Genomic DNA, 20687 nt, shown 5'->3' on the forward strand with positions numbered 1-20687 from the left:
AGTGCGTGCGGCTCCACTCACTGGCTACCCCCCACTAATGCATCAGAGATCCGCCTGCCAGTCTAGATGGGAGACATACCAATCAGGTAGGACAGATGGCCCAGCCAGGGAACATTAAGCTGAAATCCAACAGTGGCACCTTCCCTTACAGCCCCCACCCAGTAAACCTGGCCTTCCACTCCACTCCACACTTTATTGTTTATAGCACTTTATAATGGGAAGTAAGGATAAGATGGAGAGTTATACTGGGGAGTATCCAGTGAATAAATAAGAATTATCCAGACAAGCAATTGGAGTTCAACGATAGACACATTTATATTTCCATATGAAATGTTAATGCCATGAAACCTTGAATCTTGTGAAATTTAAACGGAGACCCCGGAAAAGTGCTTTGGCCCCTCTGAAGATTCTCCACAGTGAAGTGCATGCAGACCTGCACCATAAAGGCATGTATGCCTATATAAGAACGTCTGAGACATACAACAAAGAACTCATTTATAAACTGGAAATCATCAATCAGATTCGACTTCTACTGGAAGAAGGTAAAACATCTTCTTTGAATGGATTTTTGGTGTGGAATTGAGCTTTAAATAGACTATAAATAGATTTTATAGATCATTATTATATTGCTTTCATTAAAACCACAGCAGATTAAACTGACATTACCATGTAATACAATAAGAACTGCACTGCTGGCTCAGTCCAGCAATCGTGGCCTACAAGCAAGTCTCCACCCATGCATGCCTCCATCCTGACTTCAGCGTATCAGTGCTTCTGCATTTCATCATCTTAGTTAATATTTCCTATACATTTCCTATAGTGTGTGAGAAGAGACAGGAGTGGGAGAAACACACAAACATTTACTGTGTGGAATGATGAACACCAGAGTCCAGCTCTTGAATCACCTTCCGCTTTAAGAGGACGGAGGCCCCCTCAGGACGGCCATGTTTGTCGATAGATAATAAATGCTAATATTAAACATTCCTCTCTATCATTACTGTTTGAGGTAATAGGAGTCTGTGGTTCTGTCTGGCCCGTTTCCTGTGTCCCACCGCACTTACAGATGTCTCATTCACGGACAGACCGCTTCTACCGACCAGTTTTCATGTAAACATACAAACCATACTTCATGAACCACAACGCCAAAGCACATCTGTTTAGAATCTGTTCGGAGCTCTGACACAATACACATGATGCATATAGCTCGTTATCTGGAGGAGGATACTGCAGGTAAAATATTCACGTCGTGATCAAAACAACTTAGTTTTGTTCTGATGGACGCTTGAAGGTTAACAGACTGTGACCATCTAAGATCTAAAATGCCAAACCGCACCGGAGTGTGTCAGTGTGACAACGTCCTGCAGAAGAACTCAGACGAGGTTCGCGATGGTTCAAGCGGCAGAAATGTGGATTACAGAGACTAAAACTGAAAATAAAACTAAAAATGAAAATACACGGGTGTGGGTTCGTATGAAAGCATTCAAAGTGTCTTCTTTGGGAGAATGCTGGAGAAGGTAGCCAGGGAAACCAGCAGTGTTCAGGAGGCTTTTTCCTGGAGCCACTGGGTGCCACAGAGAACCGGGATGTTCTGAAGGACCTCCAGCCAGACTTTGTAACAGAAGAGGTACTGTTCCTGGAATCAGAGGGAAGGCCGTGTTCATTACCGAGCAGTACTGTTGGATTTATTGGGCTCTGCTCAGCCCGTCTGGAGGAAGGGAAACCCAACGCGCCCTGTGCTGATGTAAGCAGAACTCCCCTTGGACAGCTAATGAAATTAGGCCGAACTCTGAAATGATCTGCGTTGTCTTTTTGCCAGGAAACAGCTGCTTATTCTGTTTTCTGGCTCCATGTGGTCCAGCATTTAGGGGCCCCCAGGATGTGAGCACAGCTATTAATGAACCAGGGACACATATGTGTGGCCTTTAGAGATCAAAAAGCTCCGGAGACATCTTAAGGACCAAGGCTTTACCCAGAGGCTGAGAGCCATCTCTATAGGGGCGCATCAGAAAGTCATTGCACAGCCTAGCCTGCAGAGGGCGGTGTCTGAACTGCAGAGTAACACACCTTGGTCTGTACCATGCCGTGGCGCTGCAGCCTCATCTCCCTCACAATGCTGCTGATGTTTATCTGCAGAGGCAAAGTAGCACAGTGGTTAGACTCACTGGCAGAGGAAGAGCTGGGCCTGGCCCCTAGGGAGGGAGAGGGGGACACGGGGCCGGTAGCTAAGAGCTCGGGAGAGATCGTCTCACACTGAGGTCCTTCGCGATGAGGGCCAGGATGACATCAGTGCAGATGAGGACGCCGGCTCGGCCAACGCCAGCGCTGCAGTGCACGATGACGGGGCCGGTGCGGTGCACAGCCCGCATGTAGTGGGCAAAGCACACCAGCTGGTGGCAGGAGCGTGGCACACCGTGGTCGGGCCAAGCTGCAAACTTCAGGTGCCTCACCAGGTGGATGTCCCCACTCTGTAAGAGAAGGGGGTGCGTTTAATACAGCGGATGAGGCTGAGAGTGCAGTGAGATCCTCACTGCATCCTCTGCTCCCTCCCCATTCACGTGGCACATCAGCGCTCCGCGCCTGCACCTCCTCACTCCATGCTCACCTCCTTCTCCACCATCTTGATCATCCTGATGTAGAAGTAGTCCTGTCGCTGGTAGTTGTCCAGGATGAGCTTGTAGCGCCCAGTGTCCAGAACCTCGTGGAGCTTCTTGGGCCAGTACCGGTGGCACTTGACCCGGCCGTGCTCCACCTCCCGCGTCACCATAGCGATGACATCTGAGCGATTCTCCCACACCATCTGCCAAAAGCAGGCCTGGGTGCCGGGCAGGGGGCCCTGCGTGCAGATGTAGCAGAGCCGCTCACCGGGCCCCATGCTCATGCGGATGTAACTGGCGTTGATGTACTCCTGCTGTTCCCCCACTGACACCCGTGTTCCATCATCTGTGGGGTCACAAGGAGGTAGGGGGGGGCATCCCAAAGGGCATCACGGCAGAGAATCAGCTCAGACTAGCACAAAAGCTGGAGGAAAACGGGCATGGGCATATTGGAATGTGGCAGAAATTCCCTCTGGGTGAGATGGGAATGTTGCTCATTCTTAGTGGATTTGCTGAGATCCTTTGAAATTATCTAAAGACTGTAAGAACCTTTTCAAACTGCAGAAGGCCCCTCAGAGACAAGTTCCTGAAGACAGGCCCCTAGAGAATGCCCCTCGGAAACAGGCCTCTGGAGAGGCCCCCTCGGAAACAGATTACTAGAGTAGCCCCTTTGGAGACAAATCCCAGAGAAGAGCCCAACAGAAAAATCTCCATGGTGATGTGCGTGTGCCTCGGTGTGGTCTGCAGCCCCTCCGGCTGCAGGCGGAGCCTCTCCTTCTGGGTGGTGTTGAGTTTTACAAGCCGAGCAGCAGGGCTCTGCAGGCCAGTGAACAGTACAGATCCACAGTGGCCTTGCTATCAAAATGCGCAATGCGCGTGACCCCCGCAGCACAGATGGAACACACGCGCAGCATGATATGTGCTGAAAGAGAACCAGAGCGGCGTGTGGGTGGGCCTGCTCCCTGCATTGTGCACCTAGGACCCTACACCGGATCAGTCATTAGCTCATGGTGCAGGAGACTGAATAGACATGGACCTTCAATAGGCAAACAGGCCTAAGCCCAAATATCCTCTCTGGATTCTCATTTCAGGGAGTGCAATGGAGGGGGGACCATGAGTGGCGTGCCAGCAACTCACAGGGCAAAATGTCCCGGTACCGGTTCTTCTCCCGGTTCTCCGCAGCATTTCCCACCAGGCAGCTATCGGCAGGTCTCTGGTGCTCCAAGGTCTTTTGGGAAGAACAGGAAGTTCACCGTGCGAAGAGTTAAGCTGTGTGAGGCCTGGCATGCCACCTGTTGGCCGGTGAGAGGACCCAGACACTCCTCTCCTTGGCTATGATGAACAGAAGTGGCCAGGGAGCCATAAAAGTACACTGCTCCTAGTGTTACCCAACTCCGTGTGTCAACTCAGGCCCGGGTCAGATCGGGCCACGTACCATGAACTCCTTAATGAGATCCTGCTGGTCCAGCTGGTGCTGCAGGTTCTGAATGAGGGCCCTGAGGCAGACGCCGGAGTACTGGCTGTTCTCAGACGGGCTTATCACAGCCAGGTTGCTGAGGGCCTCCTCTGAAACAATGGGCCTTTCTGCTTCACGGTGAGAAAAGCAGGATTGACAATCAAACTTCCAAAACTCACTCAGTCCATTTGTTTGTTGTTTTTGAGATGCAAGTCAATGAAAGTTAGATTTCCTCATCATATCTTTTTGTATCTGGAACCAACACTCACTCGCCGTAATCCAAGGTAGAACGTTCGTTAAATTTCAACTCACTAAGGGCACAGAAATTATCTTGGGTGTGTGTCCTGTGGACTGAGTGAGTTTTGGAAATTTGTTTGTCATTTGTAGGGATAAGAAACCTGCATGGAAATACGCAGGCTCCTACAGAAGCTCCGCCCACAAATCATCCCTCTCGCTTTTGAGGAAAACTCTACAAGAAAGCTGCAAGAAGCACGCTGGAATCACAGCTGTTATCAATCAGATAGTCTTCGTGAAGAAGTGGCAAGTAATGGACTGATTAGCAACCCAGCTACCCATGAAGGACTCAGACGTCACCATATTTTTTTGGAGATATTATTCCAGACCCTGATCCATTTATCCACTCCACCTGTCAAAGGCGAGTCAGGGTATAATGAATCTTCATCACTGTCTCCCTCACCCTCCTCATCCTCACTGCTCCACTCATCCCTTTGGTCTTTGTGTTGTCTGCTGGCTGCATCTCGCTGCAGTGACAGAAATGCGTTCCTGAAGCAAGGCGGAGCAGAGTCAGGTATTCCTCCATAGGGCAGTCATGCAAGGCCACCTCTTCCACCAAAAGTACTGAAAAGCTGCTCATAATAAACTATATGTAACTACAGGTCAGTGACTTGATTTTATCTGAGACTCAGAAGACACAAAAGGAGGATGGATTTTATTAATGGCTCTCTGCTGCCTCCTTGTGGACAACTTAATAGCTGATTAAAGTCATCCTGTGTCCTGCAGCTGTATGAAGTTGAAAGTTAAGGTAACCATGCTCATTGTTGCTATTTACAATGCAATTCTTATTTGCTGCATGAAAATTAAGATAAACAACTAAAAACACACAACCAGTAGAAAAAAACAACCATAAACACCAAAATTAATGCAAAAGTTGCATATTATGGTATTATTATTTGGCCTCTGCGGCTGTGTGGTACCTGTCGCAGGCTTCCAGGGCCTTGTCAAGCATGCAGAGCGGGAGACGGGAGCTGGTCGGACTTTCCTGCAGGTCACAAGTGAAAGGGCAGCATTTTGGATGTTACCAAACTGTGGCGGTAATGATGATGTCATCAAACAGTGTGGAGAATGAGGATGAAGATGACGTCATCAGGCACTACAGGCTGCAGCTACAGCACCGGGTGGAAACTTCTACCTCTCCAGAGTTTTCCAAGAATTTTCCCATAACCTGTCTTTCTGTCATTTCCTCTTCTGAGTCAGTCCCCACTGTGATTCCTGTGGAAAAAGTCAGACATCAGTAGCATGCAGCTGAAGGACCTCACCCAAAGTCTCGCCAGTGCTTGAGGAGCTGACCTGGGCAGCCGTGTTCAGGCTCCGGACCGGCCACAGCCAAGCCGTCTCTGTGTACGGTCAGCCGCACAGTGCCCTCTGCGGCCCACAGGATCTCCAGCACCTTGCTGCGACTTAGGCCCGATACCATAATGCCGTTCACCTGGCAGAGAACAAACCATCCTCAGCCAGAATAAAGGCAAGACAAGGCATTCTGCAGGAGTTCTCATTGTACTACCATATATGATAACAATAAAGACATGAGAGCCTTGAATTTATATAGACACAAGCAGTCAGCTTCAACTTTGAGGCACATAATAATAATAATAATAATAATAATAATGGTACCACTTTAAAATAAGGCTCCCTTTTCCCACTTATAAATGGTAGTAACCCATTAATAAAAAAGTGTTATAAGCTGTTATAACTGTCTATAATTGTCTATTAATTATTTACAAACCTAATTAATAGCCCAGTAATAAACCATTTATAAACCCTTTATAAGGGTAGTCTTACTGTAAAGTGGCAACATAATAGCAATAATAATAATAATAATAATAATAATAGTGGAGCCTCGTGCCCATTCCTTCTGGGATAGGCTCCGGACCCCCCGCGACCCAGTAGGATAAGCAGTTTGGAAAATGGATGGATGGATAAATGGATAATAGTGTAAAGAACGGTCTTCTACATATCATTCAGAATTTACACAATGACGGTCGAATATGTTTCCAATTAAACAGTATTTTTTATATTCGGCTCCTTTCATTCCATTCATGAATAGCTCCTGCCTCTACATGTCCTACTTTCCATGAAGCATAACCCCCACAGCTATGTTCCTCTGGCAGTCTGAGGAAGGTTTGATGGCCGGGTACCTCCAGGAGCACATCCCCCACCCGGAGCCTGCCGTTCATAGCCACCATGCTCCCAGGTCTGATGTCATTCACTCTGAAGTAGCTCCCATTGACTCCGCCCGTCAGGGTGAAGCCCAGCCCCCTTGTCTCAGGCTTTGGGAACTCCAGTTGGTAGATGCAGCTCTAAACAGAGATGGGGGGGGGGGGGGGGGGGGGGGCAGAGCAAAGAACTGTAAGGTAGAACAAGTGCCCAATGAGAGATTCCACCCCTGAGGACAGGTCATAGGTCCCTACATTGGCAGGCACAGACTGGTGAAATATTCATGGCGAACTTTAGGGCAGATAAAGTTTGCACATGAACACAAACCTGGTTCAGGGAGAAATCATGGGTTTGGGTTTGGGGATGCTCACCTGCTGCGCTGAGGTTGGCGAGAGGTTGCGTCCGAGTCTCTCCCGACTGCCAGGGGAAGCGCTCCCTGCAGAAGACAAAAAACAGGGGCGGCTCCTTGGAGACCCGCTCAGACTGACGTTAAGGCCTGATCTCACAAAGTTGAGAAATAGTCCACAAGTTCAGAACAGAACAGGACCGAGCTTTTAGCAGCAGGGTTTAGACAAAATCAGCCACCCACAATTAATATTCACAACAAACAGCACAACCTGCCCACTTCGTCTAAGCTAATATGCATTTCCAAAAAAAAGTCCAGAATAGCTCAGAGCCTTAGGGGGTGAGAGCCCCAAACTCACGGTGCCATCGCCGGTCTGCAGCCATATCTGGAGAGCAGCGCTGCACAGTGAACTGCCGTCCCTGAGTTGGTGTGCCCTTTGAGGACACTTACCCCCAGCATAGCCGTCTCCCAGCAACCGGTGACATGGTTCACAGGACAGCTCCCACGGCGAGAAGCACCGTGCCGTAATACCCTAGTGGGGGTCTGCAGCCTCACTAATAATTAATCCCCCCCACCCCACCAATCCCAGCCAGAACGGCATCGAGGTGCCCTTACTGTCGTCACAGGTCACATCCTGCTCTGCAATACTTGGATCCTCAAACCAGGAGAACAGCGTCACATGCCTGTTGCACTGAAACACCCCTGGGGGTGGGTACAGTTTAAGAACAGCCGTCAGAAAAGGTGACAGAGGACACAGCTCAGGATCAGAGAAGGGACGAGCCTCAGGGTGGCAGAGAGAGATCAGGCCACAGGATGGCAGAGAGAGAACAGGCCTCAGGATGCCAGCGAGAGAACAGGCCTCAAGATGGCAGAGAGAGAACAGGCCTCAAGATGGCCGAAAGAGAACAGGCCTCAGGATGGTAGCGAGAGAACAGGCCACAGGATGGCAGAGAGAGAACAGGCCTCAGGATGGCAGAGAGAGAACAGGCCTCAGGATGGCAGCGAGAGAACAGGCCTCAGGATGGCAGAGAGAGAACAGGCCTCAGGATGGCAGAGAGAGAACAGGCCTCAGGATGGCAGCGAGAGAACAGGCCTCAGGATGGCAGAGAGAGAACAGGCCTCAAGATGGCAGAGAGAGGAGAGACCTCAAGATGCCAGCAAGAGAACAGGCCTCAGGATGGCAGAGAGAGAACAGACCTCAGGCTGGCAGATAGAGAACAGGCCTGAGAATGGCAAAGAGGACAGGCCTCAAGACAAGAGAGAGAGGTTAAACTAAAGCCTGTGACTGTGCCCACACTCAGACTCGCAGACCATGACTGTGGCTTTGCCTGTGCTCTGGTTCACCTATTCAGGCCTGTGACTGTGGCTGTGCCCACGCTCTGACTCACTGACTTGCCTACTGAGGCCCGTGAGTGAGGTTGTGCTCGTGCTCAGACTCGCCTACTGAGGCCTAAGAGTGTGGCTGTGTCTGCGCTCTGACTCACCTACTAAGGCCTGTGAGAGTGGATGTACCCGTGCTCTGACTCGCCTAAGGCCCAGTGAATGTGGCTGTGTCCACGCTCTGACTCACCTACTAAGGCCTGTGAGAGTGGATGTACCCGTGCTCTGACTCGCCTACTAAGGCCCAGTGAATGTGGCTGTGTCCACGCTCTGACTCACCTACTAAGGCCTGTGAGAGTGGATGTACCCGTGCTCTGACTCGCCTACTAAGGCCCAGTGAATGTGGCTGTGTCCACGCTCTGACTCACCTACTAAGGCCTGTGAGAGTGGATGTACCCGTGCTCTGACTCGCCTACTAAGGCCCAGTGAATGTGGCTGTGCCCGCGCTCTTGCCCTAATGCGAGTTGACACATCGCGATGGAGAGTCAGTCAGGCATTCGCTGATGGCAGGCAGCGGAGCAGCTCTGGATCTAATGCTTGTCACTTCTGACTTATGCTGGATAGTCTGCCCGCCTGAATCCCCCAGCTGACATGCCTCTGACAGCCCAAGTGCTTAAGTAACCTCGGGGAAGGTTAACAAGACACACAGGGAATTTGGTGTAGACCAGTGTTTCCTAACGCTGTCCTTGGGGACCTACAGACAGGCCATGTTTTTGCTCCCTCCCAGTAAGGTACTTTACACTAACACAACAAAAACAAGAATTTCTTCTCCAAAAAGTTACTCATATCTAGTTGGACGGCTAGATGAACACCGCTTTACTTCTCAAAACTCTCCACAGGGGCATTCCATGTATTTATTGAATTTCACCACCAGGTCACTCATTCATTAATTAAAGGTGTGCTAGCGGTGAAATGAAAAAGTGCAGAGGTGAATTGGACATACTGGGGTGAATTTAGGAGAGCATTGAAATGGGCAAGCTGACAAATGTTGACAGACATAATATCATAGTTTTACATCTGTACGAAGATTGTTTAAACATGATTTCCTTTGACTGCATAAGAACTTTGCACAGTACTGTATACTGGAATCCACCCACGGAATCACACGGTATCACCAACATGTCCACAGACGCTGTTCTCATTATGGAGATGGAAAGAAACCAAATGACTCACCGTTCCTCTTCCCTTTGGGTACCATCGGCTTGTCATCGCTGCACAAGAGACAGTATCACTGTTAAGGGCCCTAATCATGTGACCTCCCAACCGGGCTCGTTGGTCAATGTGCAAAGCTGAACTGGGTCATGTGACACGGCCCAGACCTGGTGGCCTTCAGCTTGACCTTGTGCGGGGGTGACTCGCAGGCCCTGACTGCGCCCTCCAGCGTCATTCCCATAGTGCACTTCCCACAGATGTAGAGGATCCTTTCACAGGGCTGGATGGTGCTGTCCACACTGGCAGGGGAATGGGGCACCACCTCCTGTACATAGATGGCCTGCCAGCGGCTGCCAACACCCCCGGTCAGTTTGATGCCTGCGGGGCAAGTGGAGGGTGGAGCTGAGATGAGGGTCAAATGGACGGTTCCTTCAGGGAAATCGGGCCGGGAATTAAAATATTGCTCAGGACAAACACATGGCAGCCGATGAAACACAGAAAGGAGCAGCACTTTAGGGTGAAGAAGCTTATTGAAAAAGTCCTTTATGTTAGTGACGTGCCAACGGGATCTTCTCACAGTTTACTGGACCGGTGGCTGATTGCTTAGTTCTTCTCCATGGCCATCCTGTCTCTGAATTCTTTGCTGCCCCCCCCCCCCCTCAAAGATTTGAACTTTACACTAACTCTGCCACCTACCAGCACTTTGTTACTTTATTACCATTTGTGCTGTTACAGTCACTGTTATTAGCTAACTGATACTCATTATTTATCAGTACTTATATTAAGTCCTCCTCCACGACACTGGTCATGCTGTGACCGTTCAGCTGCAACATGACCATGACTCACTTCAAGTTTGCAATCAAATAATACACCCCCAATGCCTACAGCCAAAAGCAGCCCACCCAACAAAAGACAAACCGTGATGAGTCTGTCCCCTGGGCGCATTCGGCCGTCTGCTTTAGCCGGGCTGTCTACGACGTCCTGGATGTAGAAGCAGCTGTCCAGCTTGCTGCGTATGAGAGTGTAGCCGAAGGTGGCATGCCAGGACTTACTGAGTGTCACCGTCAGCTCGAACTCCTTACAGCCCTGCTGGAAATGCAATGGTTTTCATGGGATCCACCCACAGATTGACAGAGTCCAGCGTGAAGCCAGTGAAGTGATTGCCAATTAGGTCACGTCACTGTATGTATTGGTGTCAATATCATTCATGTAAATTAGGAACAATAGTGGTCCTAAAATTGAACCCTGTGGTACCCCACTATGAACGTAGGCCCACTGTGACATTGTACCTCTAATAACTACTCACTGCCTCCTGTCTGTTAACCGGTTTTTGATCCAAACTGCTACAGTTCCTAAAATCCCTGCAGCTTTGAGCTTAAGCAAGAGTCGTTTGTGGGGGACAACATCAAAGGCCTTCTGGAACTCTAAGTAGATCACATTGTAGGCCTTTTTGTGATCAATTTCTCTTGTAGCTTCCTCAAAGAACTCAAGTAAATTAGTTAAACAGGATCTACCTCTCCTAAATCCATGTTGGCTATCCCTCAGAATGTTATTTGAATCCAGGTAATCTACCATTTTCACTTGGATTATAGCTTCCATTATTTTTCTAGCAATGCTAGTTAAACTGAGTGGCCTGTAGTTTGCTGTAGTTTCTATCCCTTTTTTTTTTAATATGGGCGTTATATTAGCATGGTTCCAATCAGAAGGTATCACACTAGCAAATAACGATTTCTGGAATAGTAAAGTTAAAGTTTGGCTAATAATATCCCTTATCTCTTTTAAAACTATAGGTAAGATGCCATCAGGGCCCTGCAATTTATTTATTTTGAGCTTAGCTAGGCTGTGTACCACATCAGCCTCAGTTATACATATATTGGTCATAGACAACGCTGCATTCTATACTAAATGGTGGTAAGTTACTCGTGTTCTCTCCTGTGAACACCCATTAAACTCATTTACTATATCAATTTCATTTTCTATTATAAGACTGTTACTATCCTGCAAATTATTGATTTCAGCTTTTGGAGCTCTGTTGGAGTTAAAATATTGGAAGAAACTTTTATTGTCATCCTTAGCCTCCAATCTTTCTTTCTACATTCCTCTTGAAGAATCTAATGTTATTTTTTTTACTCGGCCTATAGACTTAGATACTGCTGCTTTATTTTGAAGTCATTAGTTATTTTCCGGGGCGGCATGGTGGTGCAGTGGTTAGCACTGTTGCCTCACACCTCTGGGACTTGGGTTCGAGTCTCCGCCTGGGTCACATGTGTGTGGAGTTTGCATGTTCTCCCCATGTCGTCGTGGGGTTTCCTCCGGGTACTCCGGTTTCCCCCCACAGTCCAAAAACATGCTGAGGCTAATTGGAGTTGCTAAATTGCCCGTAGGTGTGCATGTGTGAGTGAATGGTGTGTGAGTGTGCCCTGCGATGGGCTGGCCCCCCATCCTGGGTTGTTCCCTGCTTCATGCCCATTGATTCCGGGATAGGCTCCGGACCCCTCGCGACCCAATAGGATAAGCGGTTTGGAAAATGGATGGATGAATGTTGGAATATCGGAATGTCTGAATGCTGGGATATTGGAATGTCTACACACTGGAATATCTAAATGCTAGAATACTGCACTGTCTAAATGTTTGAATATAGGAGTCTCTGAATGTTAGAATTTCTAGAATTTTGAAATGTCAGAAAGCTGGCATATGTCTATATGTCATTGAGCCACCTGGTCCTTCTGTCCAAGGTGAGAACTAATTGTTTACAATATACAGAGTCTAACCTGTATACAGAGATGTGAACTTGTGGGCAGTGGTGCCTTAAAGGTTAGGGTAGCATACTTGTCATCAAAAGATTCAAAGGTTCAAATCGTAGGCCATCAAGACTCCAGTGAAGTATCCTAAGCAAGGTACCACTGGTCCCCAGGTGCAGAATTAGCTTCCCCCTACTATGTCACGATGTCACATATGGGTTAAATGCAGAGGACACATTTTGTTGTTGTGCTGTGGTGTGTCAACACTGACCACGGATCACCAAATTCTAAATTGTTAACAAAATAAAAATGTAAGGATGACCAAAACATGCTCCCGGGCTGTTTGTAAAACTAACTGTTCAAACATGTGAATGTCAGCTGGCCTTAGCCTGGAATTATAATGACTAAAAATAACAACAAATGTAAACATATGTTTGCCTCACTGCGTGTCAACCTGAATGCCAGCATCACTCTTCCTGTGACTACCACATCTCACAGCTCAAAGTCTCCCCGCAAAAGCAGACCTGCAAATGAAATCAGCCAGCTGCTGGGGGGCGGGTACTCAGTTAGGAGGTACTGACCCATGGAGGGGCCCGTAGAAGCTAGGCTTTGCAGAGAACATGGAGACAGGTGCTGTGTGAAACAGACTGCTCTGTGACAGCTGACACAAGCTGGAGATTAAGGTGCGGGTGTGCCCACGATCTGGGTCACAAAATCACCCTCGATGATGATGGGCACAGGGACCAGGTCACCTGATCTGGGAGTCCAACCTGCCCCGTTCTAGTCAGGTACTGCCTTTCTGTCACCCTCTTTAAATCGGTCCCGTGCACCTCCTGCGGAAAACCCCATAAGCCCTGATCAGTGCCTCACGCAGGGGACACCACATTGGGATAAATGGACAGTATCTCCACCCAGAACTAGACTCTTGTTTCTGCTTGGGTTCAAGTAGGTCTTGTTGCCTGTCAGACTCTCTGTGTTAGCAGACATGATAAAGAAGAACATGGACAGTGATCGGACTGAGACTGATCCTGTTTCTGATTCAGGAGGCACCTACCGCTACTGGGGTCAGTTGTTCTTAAGACCCTCCTTACATCTGAGCTGAGACATGATGAACTCCACTTCATGAAGTCGGCATTGAAGGTAACGCCCTCCAGGCTGTTCTTGTTGAGAGAGATGAGCCGTCCACTTAGTGGGCAGGGTCAATAGGCGATGATGTTGACATGATTAGACGTTTTTTGCTCCTGTAAGCCAACAGTGCATCATGATCACCTGGTCTGATGCGTCCATCTCTGTCTGCTGGTCTATCCTGGATGACAGGCGTGATAAATACACCGAGGCCCAGCTTCCCTGTGTTGTTCTCCCCTGTAATTATGAAGCCTGGAATTGGATGGGAGCATCCAGACCATGTGACAGGTAGTTCAGTGTTTATTGGTTTTCGGGGACCACTGAAATCCAGCCTACAGGTTGAATTTACGCTGAGACATACAGTACTAATCAAAAGTCTGGACACACCTGCTTTTCATGAATTTGTCTCTATTTAGCTATGCTATTCATCTAATGTTAAACAGCCTTGAGGCAATAAAGTAAATACATATGAAATGTTGCAACGACCAAGAGATGTGTTCGACATTTTTGTGATTTTCTCAAATTTTACATTCTTCAAAATAGTGCCCTTTTTCTTTGGTGACAGTTTGTGCCTACCTGAAATATTTCTACAAGAGTCCCGATGGAGTTTCTGCAAGTTCTGGGTACAAGTTGGCTACCTTGCTCTTACAATTCAATCCTATCTCATCCCAAACGAGCTCTATAGGGTTTAGGTCAGGCGATTGTAGGGGCCAGGTCATCTGTCACAGCAATCAATTTCTTACCTTGTTCACAAGATAATACAGTACTTACATAACCACAAAGTGTACTTAGAGTTATTATCTTGTTGAAAAAGTTGATGTGCCCAGACTATTGACTGGCACTGTACACACGGTGTCTAATAGATGTGCACGATGGTCCCAGAGAAGTGGCATCACCTCGGGGTCACTGCGCTCACCAAAGCCAACTTTTGGGCCCTTCTTCAGGGTCACACAGATTATTTCTCTCTCTGGTACAGCTTTAGTCGGGGTGTCCACTGCATAAGGCTCACTGTTTTTTTTTTTGACCCCACTAGATGATACTCTATAATAATGCACAAAGCATGACCCTAAGCAAGCCAAGAGCACCATCTAGTGGGGTCAAAAATACAACAAACGTTTCATGAAGCGTCATTTTGTCCATCATTACTTGCTGTGAGGTTTATCTCTAACATACTACCCGCGGTGATGATATACCTCCGGTTCAGAAGCCGGCCATGCTGGCCTTGCGTGTCTGGTGGCACCCTCTGCTGGTGAGGGTCAGCCCAGCCAAGGTCATCACTGGACTTGCTGTAGGAGGTGCAGCGAGTGATGCTCAGTGGTGGGCTGTTGAGCACCATCTCCGAGCAGCATAGTCTCTTCCCACCGTCGCTTTGAGCTGCGCACCTGCCGACGGCCTCATCTGAAATGCGAAGCCAACCTTAAGGCGACACAATCAAAGCCCAGCATAACTGACACATTTTTTTCTGTTTTTTTTTTTTTTAATTCCTGGTTCATTAGCCAGCTTCAGGGACACCCCCTCTAATGACCAACATTTAGTAGTAACAGCTGTGCCTTATCAGTGGCCTTCAGTGGCAGTGGAGTGCAGCAGAGCGAGAATTCTGCATCTGCAGACCTGCAGCTGGGTCAAGGCTCAGCTGGCAAAACTGCATCTCGTTGCAGAACTTATGCTGTGCTGAGCCAAGGGTCAGGAGGTACTGGGCAATCTTCGAGCTCTCCGTCACAAAGGAATGCTTCTTTCCAGGGGTTCGGGTCTCCACGGTGAACCTCCGCCACTGGGGCAAAGAAGCAAGAGCATCGTCACACAGGATTGTTTGTTACCTTTCACAAAGAAATAGGCTGCATTTTCTTAAAGGTTATGCAGTGACATTTCAATATGCAAGATTGAAATAATAGGGAAATAGCCATAGGGAACTATAGGAGACTCACAGTCAACATTTGAAGTTACAGAGGACAGTGACAGACTCACAGTGGACAATAGGAGACATAAGGGAAAGTGACAGACTGACAGTGGACATTAAGAGCCATAGGAGACAGTGGCAGACACACAGTGGACATTAGGAGAAATAGAGGACAGTGGCAGAATGACAGTGGACGTTAGGAGCCAGAGGGGACAGTAGCAGACTCAGATTGCACAATAAGAGCCATAGGGGACAGTGGCAGACTCACAGTGGACAATAAGAGCCATAGGGGACAGTGGCAGACTCACAGTGGACAATAAGAGCCATAGGGGACAGTGGCAGACTCACAGTGGACAGTAGAGGCCAAAGAGGACAGTGGCAGAGTCACAGCAGGGGTCATAGAGAATAGTGGCAGACTTACAGTTGCCGAGACACTCTCTGTCTCCCTCCAGTGCAGCATCAGGCTGGCAAAGTGAGTGTTGTTCTTCATCTCATGGATGACAATCCCTTTAGCACACACTCCCAGAACCACACGCGGCTTCTTTTCCATGTGAGCCATGCCGTGTGAACAGCACCCCATAGTCAGGAAGCTGCTGGATGACCTGGAAGTGGAAGGGAACCTGGCAGAGGCAGAGCTCTGCTGGTTTTAAAGCCAGTTACCTTAATGAACTCCAACTCTGCCTCCTCTTGCAGAATTTGAACATTTTGGGCATGGAGTCGTGGTAACTCATCTCTCAGAAAGGGCTGGGCCATCTTCTCCATCAACCTTTTGCTGATGCACTGATCAGGTTGATAGTAGTTCTTACCAAAAACCTTTTAAAAAATATGGTTATTAATGAAATGCAGTTAATTCCAACTGCATTTCCAACAGATCCTGCTCTAAAGTAAAGGACATACCTCTGGCATGTAGTCCCCAAATTCAGCCTGTAGAGCAAAATCCCCAAGCAGAAGGCTTCTCTCCTCACTGCAGCACAGCCAGTCCTCAAGAATTTCCTTCCGCAGCTGCAAGTAGTACTGCTGGCGTGTCAGTTGGTGCCTGTCAGTCAGACGGGAACTAGTTAGTTGTGATGGTAAATTGAAGTTTTGTGAACCGTTTTGCTGTATTTTCTGACCCCACTAGATGATGCTCAAAGCATGCCTGAACGCAAACCAAGAGCGCCATCTAGTGGGGTCAAAAAATAAAGCAAATGGTTCCTGAAGCGTAATTGAGCCATGGCTACTAGTTAGGCATTCTGAACATGAAACCTGGCAATTGTTTGCTGCTGCTTGAAACATCCCAGTTTCTCCATTAGTGAATTTCTCACTAGGACAGGATAGTTATGTGACTTACAAGATGAGGCGGGTGTCATGGACAAAAAAATGTGATTCTGAAAAAGTTGGCAGAGGGTGTGTTCTCCCACATGTCTGGAGCGACCTTGGAGATCTTTATCTCAGGGTGCAGAAAGAAAAATTCATCGTCTGAAGAAACAGTACGTGCCATACTCTAAAAAAAGTGCACGGGAAAAAAAAAACTTTCCAAAAACAGTTGAGAGATAATTACAGAAGGATGTCTCTGTGTTCACAGATGCAGCATGAGGAAAGCAGGCATTTTGCAGCTGGCGGTATGGATTAGATGAGATTTAGGGAAGCAGACCTGGACATGAATCCACAGCACAACGAGCCGCAGTAACAGGTGCCATACCGTTCATGAAGGAGAGGCTGAAGTAGAAGGGCTCCACTAGCCTGGCACGGACCACCACCATCTCAAAGACATCCCTGCCCCTGCACTGTTCAGCTCCATTTCAGTGCCTCAGTTACACAGTACCTCACCTACGGAGACATATGCCTATATGTATATATATGTATGTATATCTTAATATGCATGTCTGTATCTAGCCTGTGCGTTTAATTTATGTGTTTGGATAACTTATATATAATGTAGATAATGTATGTCTAATTTATGTATGCATGTATAAATTATACATAATGTATGTATGTATGCATGTATAACATATATAATGCATACAATGTATGTCTAGGGGCGGCATGGTGGTGCAGTGGTTAGCACTGTTGCCTGACACCTCTGTGGCCTAGGTTGGAGTCTGGAGTCTGGGTCACATGTGTGCGGAGTTTGCATGTTCTCCCCATGTCGTCGTGGGGTTTCCTCCGGGTACTCCGGTTTCCCCCCACAGTCCAAAAACATGCTGAGGCTAATTGGAGTTGCTAAATTGCCCATAGGTGTGCATGTGTGAGTGACTGGTGTGTGAGTGTGCCCTGCGATGGGCTGGCCCCCATCAGTCCGAGGCAGGTTGTTCCCTGCCTCGTGCCCATTGCTTCCGGGATAGGCTCCGGACCCCCAGCGACCCAGTAGGATAAGCGGTTTGGAAAATGGATGTATGTCTAATTTATGTATGTATGTAAAATTTATGTATAATGTACATAGTGTATGACTAATCTATGTATTTTCCCTTCCCGCCACCTCCCCTGTCCGCCTAGGTCTCGCATGTTTGCATGTTCTGGTGAAGCTGCATCTCTCTTTTCATTTATACATGTGCCCACACATTGTGTTAATGACAATATAAAATTGAATTGAATTGAATTGAATTGAATTGAACATCTGGGGCTCAACTTAGTTCCAGAGGTTGGGTTAAATTCATAATCCTGTATCACAGGGATATACACTGCTTGGCCAAAAAAATGTCACACACTTTAATATTTTGTTGGACTGCTTTGATTTAGCTTTTATTATGGTGCATATTTGTCAATGCATTGTTTCCACGTGCTTATGCAACATCGCAACATTTTTTTCATCCAGATTCATTGCTTGTTGAGATCTTACATTGATGATAGATGAGTTGAACCACTAAGTAAGGTCTTCTTCAGAACATCTAAAAGACTTTAAATGGGGTTAAGACTCTGTGGTGGTCAACCTATGTGTGAAAATAATTCCTCATGCTCCCTGAACCACTCTTTGACAATTCAAGGCCGATGAGTCCTGGAATATGCCCATGCCATTAGGAAAGAAAAAAATCCATTGATGGGATAACCTGACCATTCCGTAGATTCAGGTACTCAGATGACTCTACGTTATTGCGGCATAACATTGCTAATCTTTAATAATGATCCAATCATTGGCTTCTAAGTACTTTCTGATTTGAATTAAAAAGATGCAAGCAATGACTTCGTTTTTGGCCAGGCAGTGTATGTTTTGAATCATTTTATCTGCAAGATGCATATTTGCTGCAACTAAAAGCTCTAACTCACCAATGGATCTGTGAGCGGTGCATAATTTCAGAAACAGGAACATTTTATAATTCCAGTTAGATAGCCATCACTCAGTCCTGTGAGGGGGACGAGGCCTGCGCCGGCCATCTGGTATACTGGGCATTTTCCCAGTGGGCCAATGGGTATGTCAGCAAAATTTATTGTGGGAAACCCCCTCATTTGGCAAAATTCTTTGTGAATGACCCCAATGTCCAGGCAGTGTTGATTTTTAATCCCAGTCCAGCCCTGTGCTGGACCATGGGTATCACAAATCTAGAAGATGAAACATGTGAAGTATAATGTGTTTCCATCACACAAAAGAAGCTCAAGAAGAGCCTGGAGGGGTTCAGCAAAGTGAGCCACAGTTTTACCTTTGCTGTATGAAGCCACTGTATAGCGCCCCAGTCCCCACCTGGGCAACATACCCTGTTTTTGTAGAGAGCTCCGGTTTCTTCCCACAGTCCAAACGCATGCAGGATAGGTTGATTGGTGTGTCTAAATTGGCCCTGCCAGTGTGTGCACCCTGTGGTGTGTTGGCAACTGCCCAGGGTTGGTTCCCGCCTGCACCCATTGCTCCCAGGATAGGCTCTGGTCCCCCCTGTGACCCCAGTTGGGATTCAGTGGTTTCAGCAAATGGGTGGATGGACTAATCCCTACCAATACTGTGTGTGTTTAGGGGCCGTGAGGTTTGGGGCTGATTTGGTCCCTATCAATGTTGAAAGTAAACCTATGTCTTTAACATTACACTATAATTCTTCCATGTATTGTACAGATGACATATATGGACTGCAGACACTACGAACACACTTTGACTTGTTGTGTCAAACAGAATAAATAATGTTTCTCTGTGCCCTGCAGCTGCCGTCATGCTCAGAATGCACCTGCAGCTGCGGCGGTTGCATGGTGCCTTGCCTTACCTGCCTGAGTGCTTTTCTTCTGCTCCCAAGCCTCTCTGGTCTCCAGAGCACACTGTCGCTCTGTGGAAGAAATTTCTCGAAGTCCGATGTTTAGGTGTTTGACAAACTTTATTATTCGATGAGCTCAAAGGGAACAGACATTCAGAAATCATGCGTCTCGTGTTCTGCTCTCCGAACAACAAGTGCATACATCTCTTATAGCCAAAAATGCCGTCATCAGACAGTTCAAAGAAAAGGATCAGGTGTCTGTAGACACCAGGCACTTCAGATTATTGATGCTTGCTTATCAGCACAGAACAGGGCAACCTGAACGAAATTTTCCTTTGCAGTTTCATACTGAGTAGAGTTAAATTTATCCAGTTACCCAATTACTTTTATCTCACTTCCAGGTCATGCTGACCCGGGCCTTGCTGAGCAAGCTTTATTGTGGCAAACGTTAGTTCCTTCATAGAAAATAGAAATCCCTTTACTTACAGTAAGCAAGCTTGCATTAGTACATTGTGCTTGATATATCAGACTGATTCAAGTGAGGTTATATTGTTTCAATTATTATAGGTAAATCAACAGCACCATTATAAGTTCTATTATTAATTACTGATTAGATATGTATATATATTTGCATAATCATGAATTTTCTATCACAGCTCACAGTTAGAGCCAAAAGGACAGATTACAACTTACCTTAGTTGCTCAATTGCCTCCAGTTAGAGTTCCAGGGTGAATTCAACCATAAATCACAGAGATGGCTGCCGCCTATAGTGCTCTGTGTTATGTACGCAATGAGATGTCAATCCAGGGCCAATGTGTACCGATATATTAAGCACACCTGAGTCCAGCTGTACAAAGCTGCTCTATGAGCGGGCAGAGAACTGCCCAATCAGTCTGCCATCATAAAAAAATTCAAGTATCCATCCATTTTCCAAACCGCTCACCCTACTGGGTCGTGGGAGGTACGGAGCCTATCCCGGAAGCAATGGGCACGAGGCAATGAACAACCCAGGATGGGGGGCCAGCCCATCGCAGGGCACACGGACACACCATTCACAAACATGCATTCCTACGGGCAATTTAGCAAGCCCAATTAGCCTCAGCATGTCTTTGGACTGTGGGGGGAAACCGGAGTACCCGGAGAAAACCCCACGACGACATGAGGAGAACATGCAAACTGCACACACATGTGACCCAGGCGGAGACTTGAACCCAGGTCTCAGAGGTGTAAAGCAACAGTGCTAATCACTGCACCACCATGCCACCCCTCATATCACTATCTGAGTTCAAAATATTAGTTTCATAATGAAGTTCTCATCAATGTGGGTATTAAAATAATGTGTATCTGGCGGCACCCTGTGGTTCACAAAAGGGATACGCCGCTATCTCACTTT

At 47.4% G+C, this 20687-nt stretch overlaps 1 protein-coding gene across 4 annotated transcripts; it reads right to left on the reverse strand.

Annotated features, from left to right (window-relative positions):
• Positions 1 to 1053: 1053 nt before the first annotated feature.
• On the reverse strand, positions 1054 to 7260 carry ptpn20 (protein tyrosine phosphatase non-receptor type 20). Of its 4 annotated transcripts, none has more exons than XM_049007679.1 (13): positions 7209 to 7260; positions 6876 to 6940; positions 6486 to 6647; positions 5638 to 5776; positions 5513 to 5559; positions 5265 to 5329; positions 4697 to 4833; positions 4030 to 4178; positions 3732 to 3822; positions 2603 to 2940; positions 2250 to 2465; positions 2065 to 2127; positions 1054 to 1633 (listed from the first exon to the last, which is right to left on the reverse strand). In XM_049007679.1, exons 1-13 carry the CDS (start codon positions 7231 to 7233, stop codon positions 1538 to 1540), a joined length of 1593 nt encoding a protein of 530 aa, XP_048863636.1. In that variant the 5' UTR covers positions 7234 to 7260; the 3' UTR covers positions 1054 to 1537. The 4 variants fall into 4 exon arrangements, with proteins under 4 accessions (XP_048863636.1, XP_048863638.1, XP_048863637.1 ...); XM_049007681.1 differs by having other exon boundaries at positions 4748 to 4833; positions 5480 to 5559; XM_049007680.1 differs by having other exon boundaries at positions 4030 to 4181; positions 4748 to 4833; positions 5480 to 5559.
• Positions 7261 to 20687: the final 13427 nt, after the last annotated feature.

Source organism: Brienomyrus brachyistius, chromosome 3, assembly GCF_023856365.1.
Source record: "Brienomyrus brachyistius isolate T26 chromosome 3, BBRACH_0.4, whole genome shotgun sequence".
In the NCBI taxonomy this organism is placed as follows: domain Eukaryota; kingdom Metazoa; phylum Chordata; class Actinopteri; order Osteoglossiformes; family Mormyridae; genus Brienomyrus; species Brienomyrus brachyistius.

Coding starts and splice junctions, on each gene's coding strand:
- ptpn20 (XM_049007678.1), bottom strand. CDS start 7,233: ATGGCTGCAGACCGGCGATGGCACC. Junction 2,941..3,731: donor GTACCGGGACATTTTGCCCT/GTGAGTTGCTGG, acceptor GTGACCCCACAG/ATGATGGAACACGGGTGTCA. Junction 2,128..2,249: donor TCATCGCGAAGGACCTCAGT/GTGAGACGATCT, acceptor TTGCCTCTGCAG/ATAAACATCAGCAGCATTGT.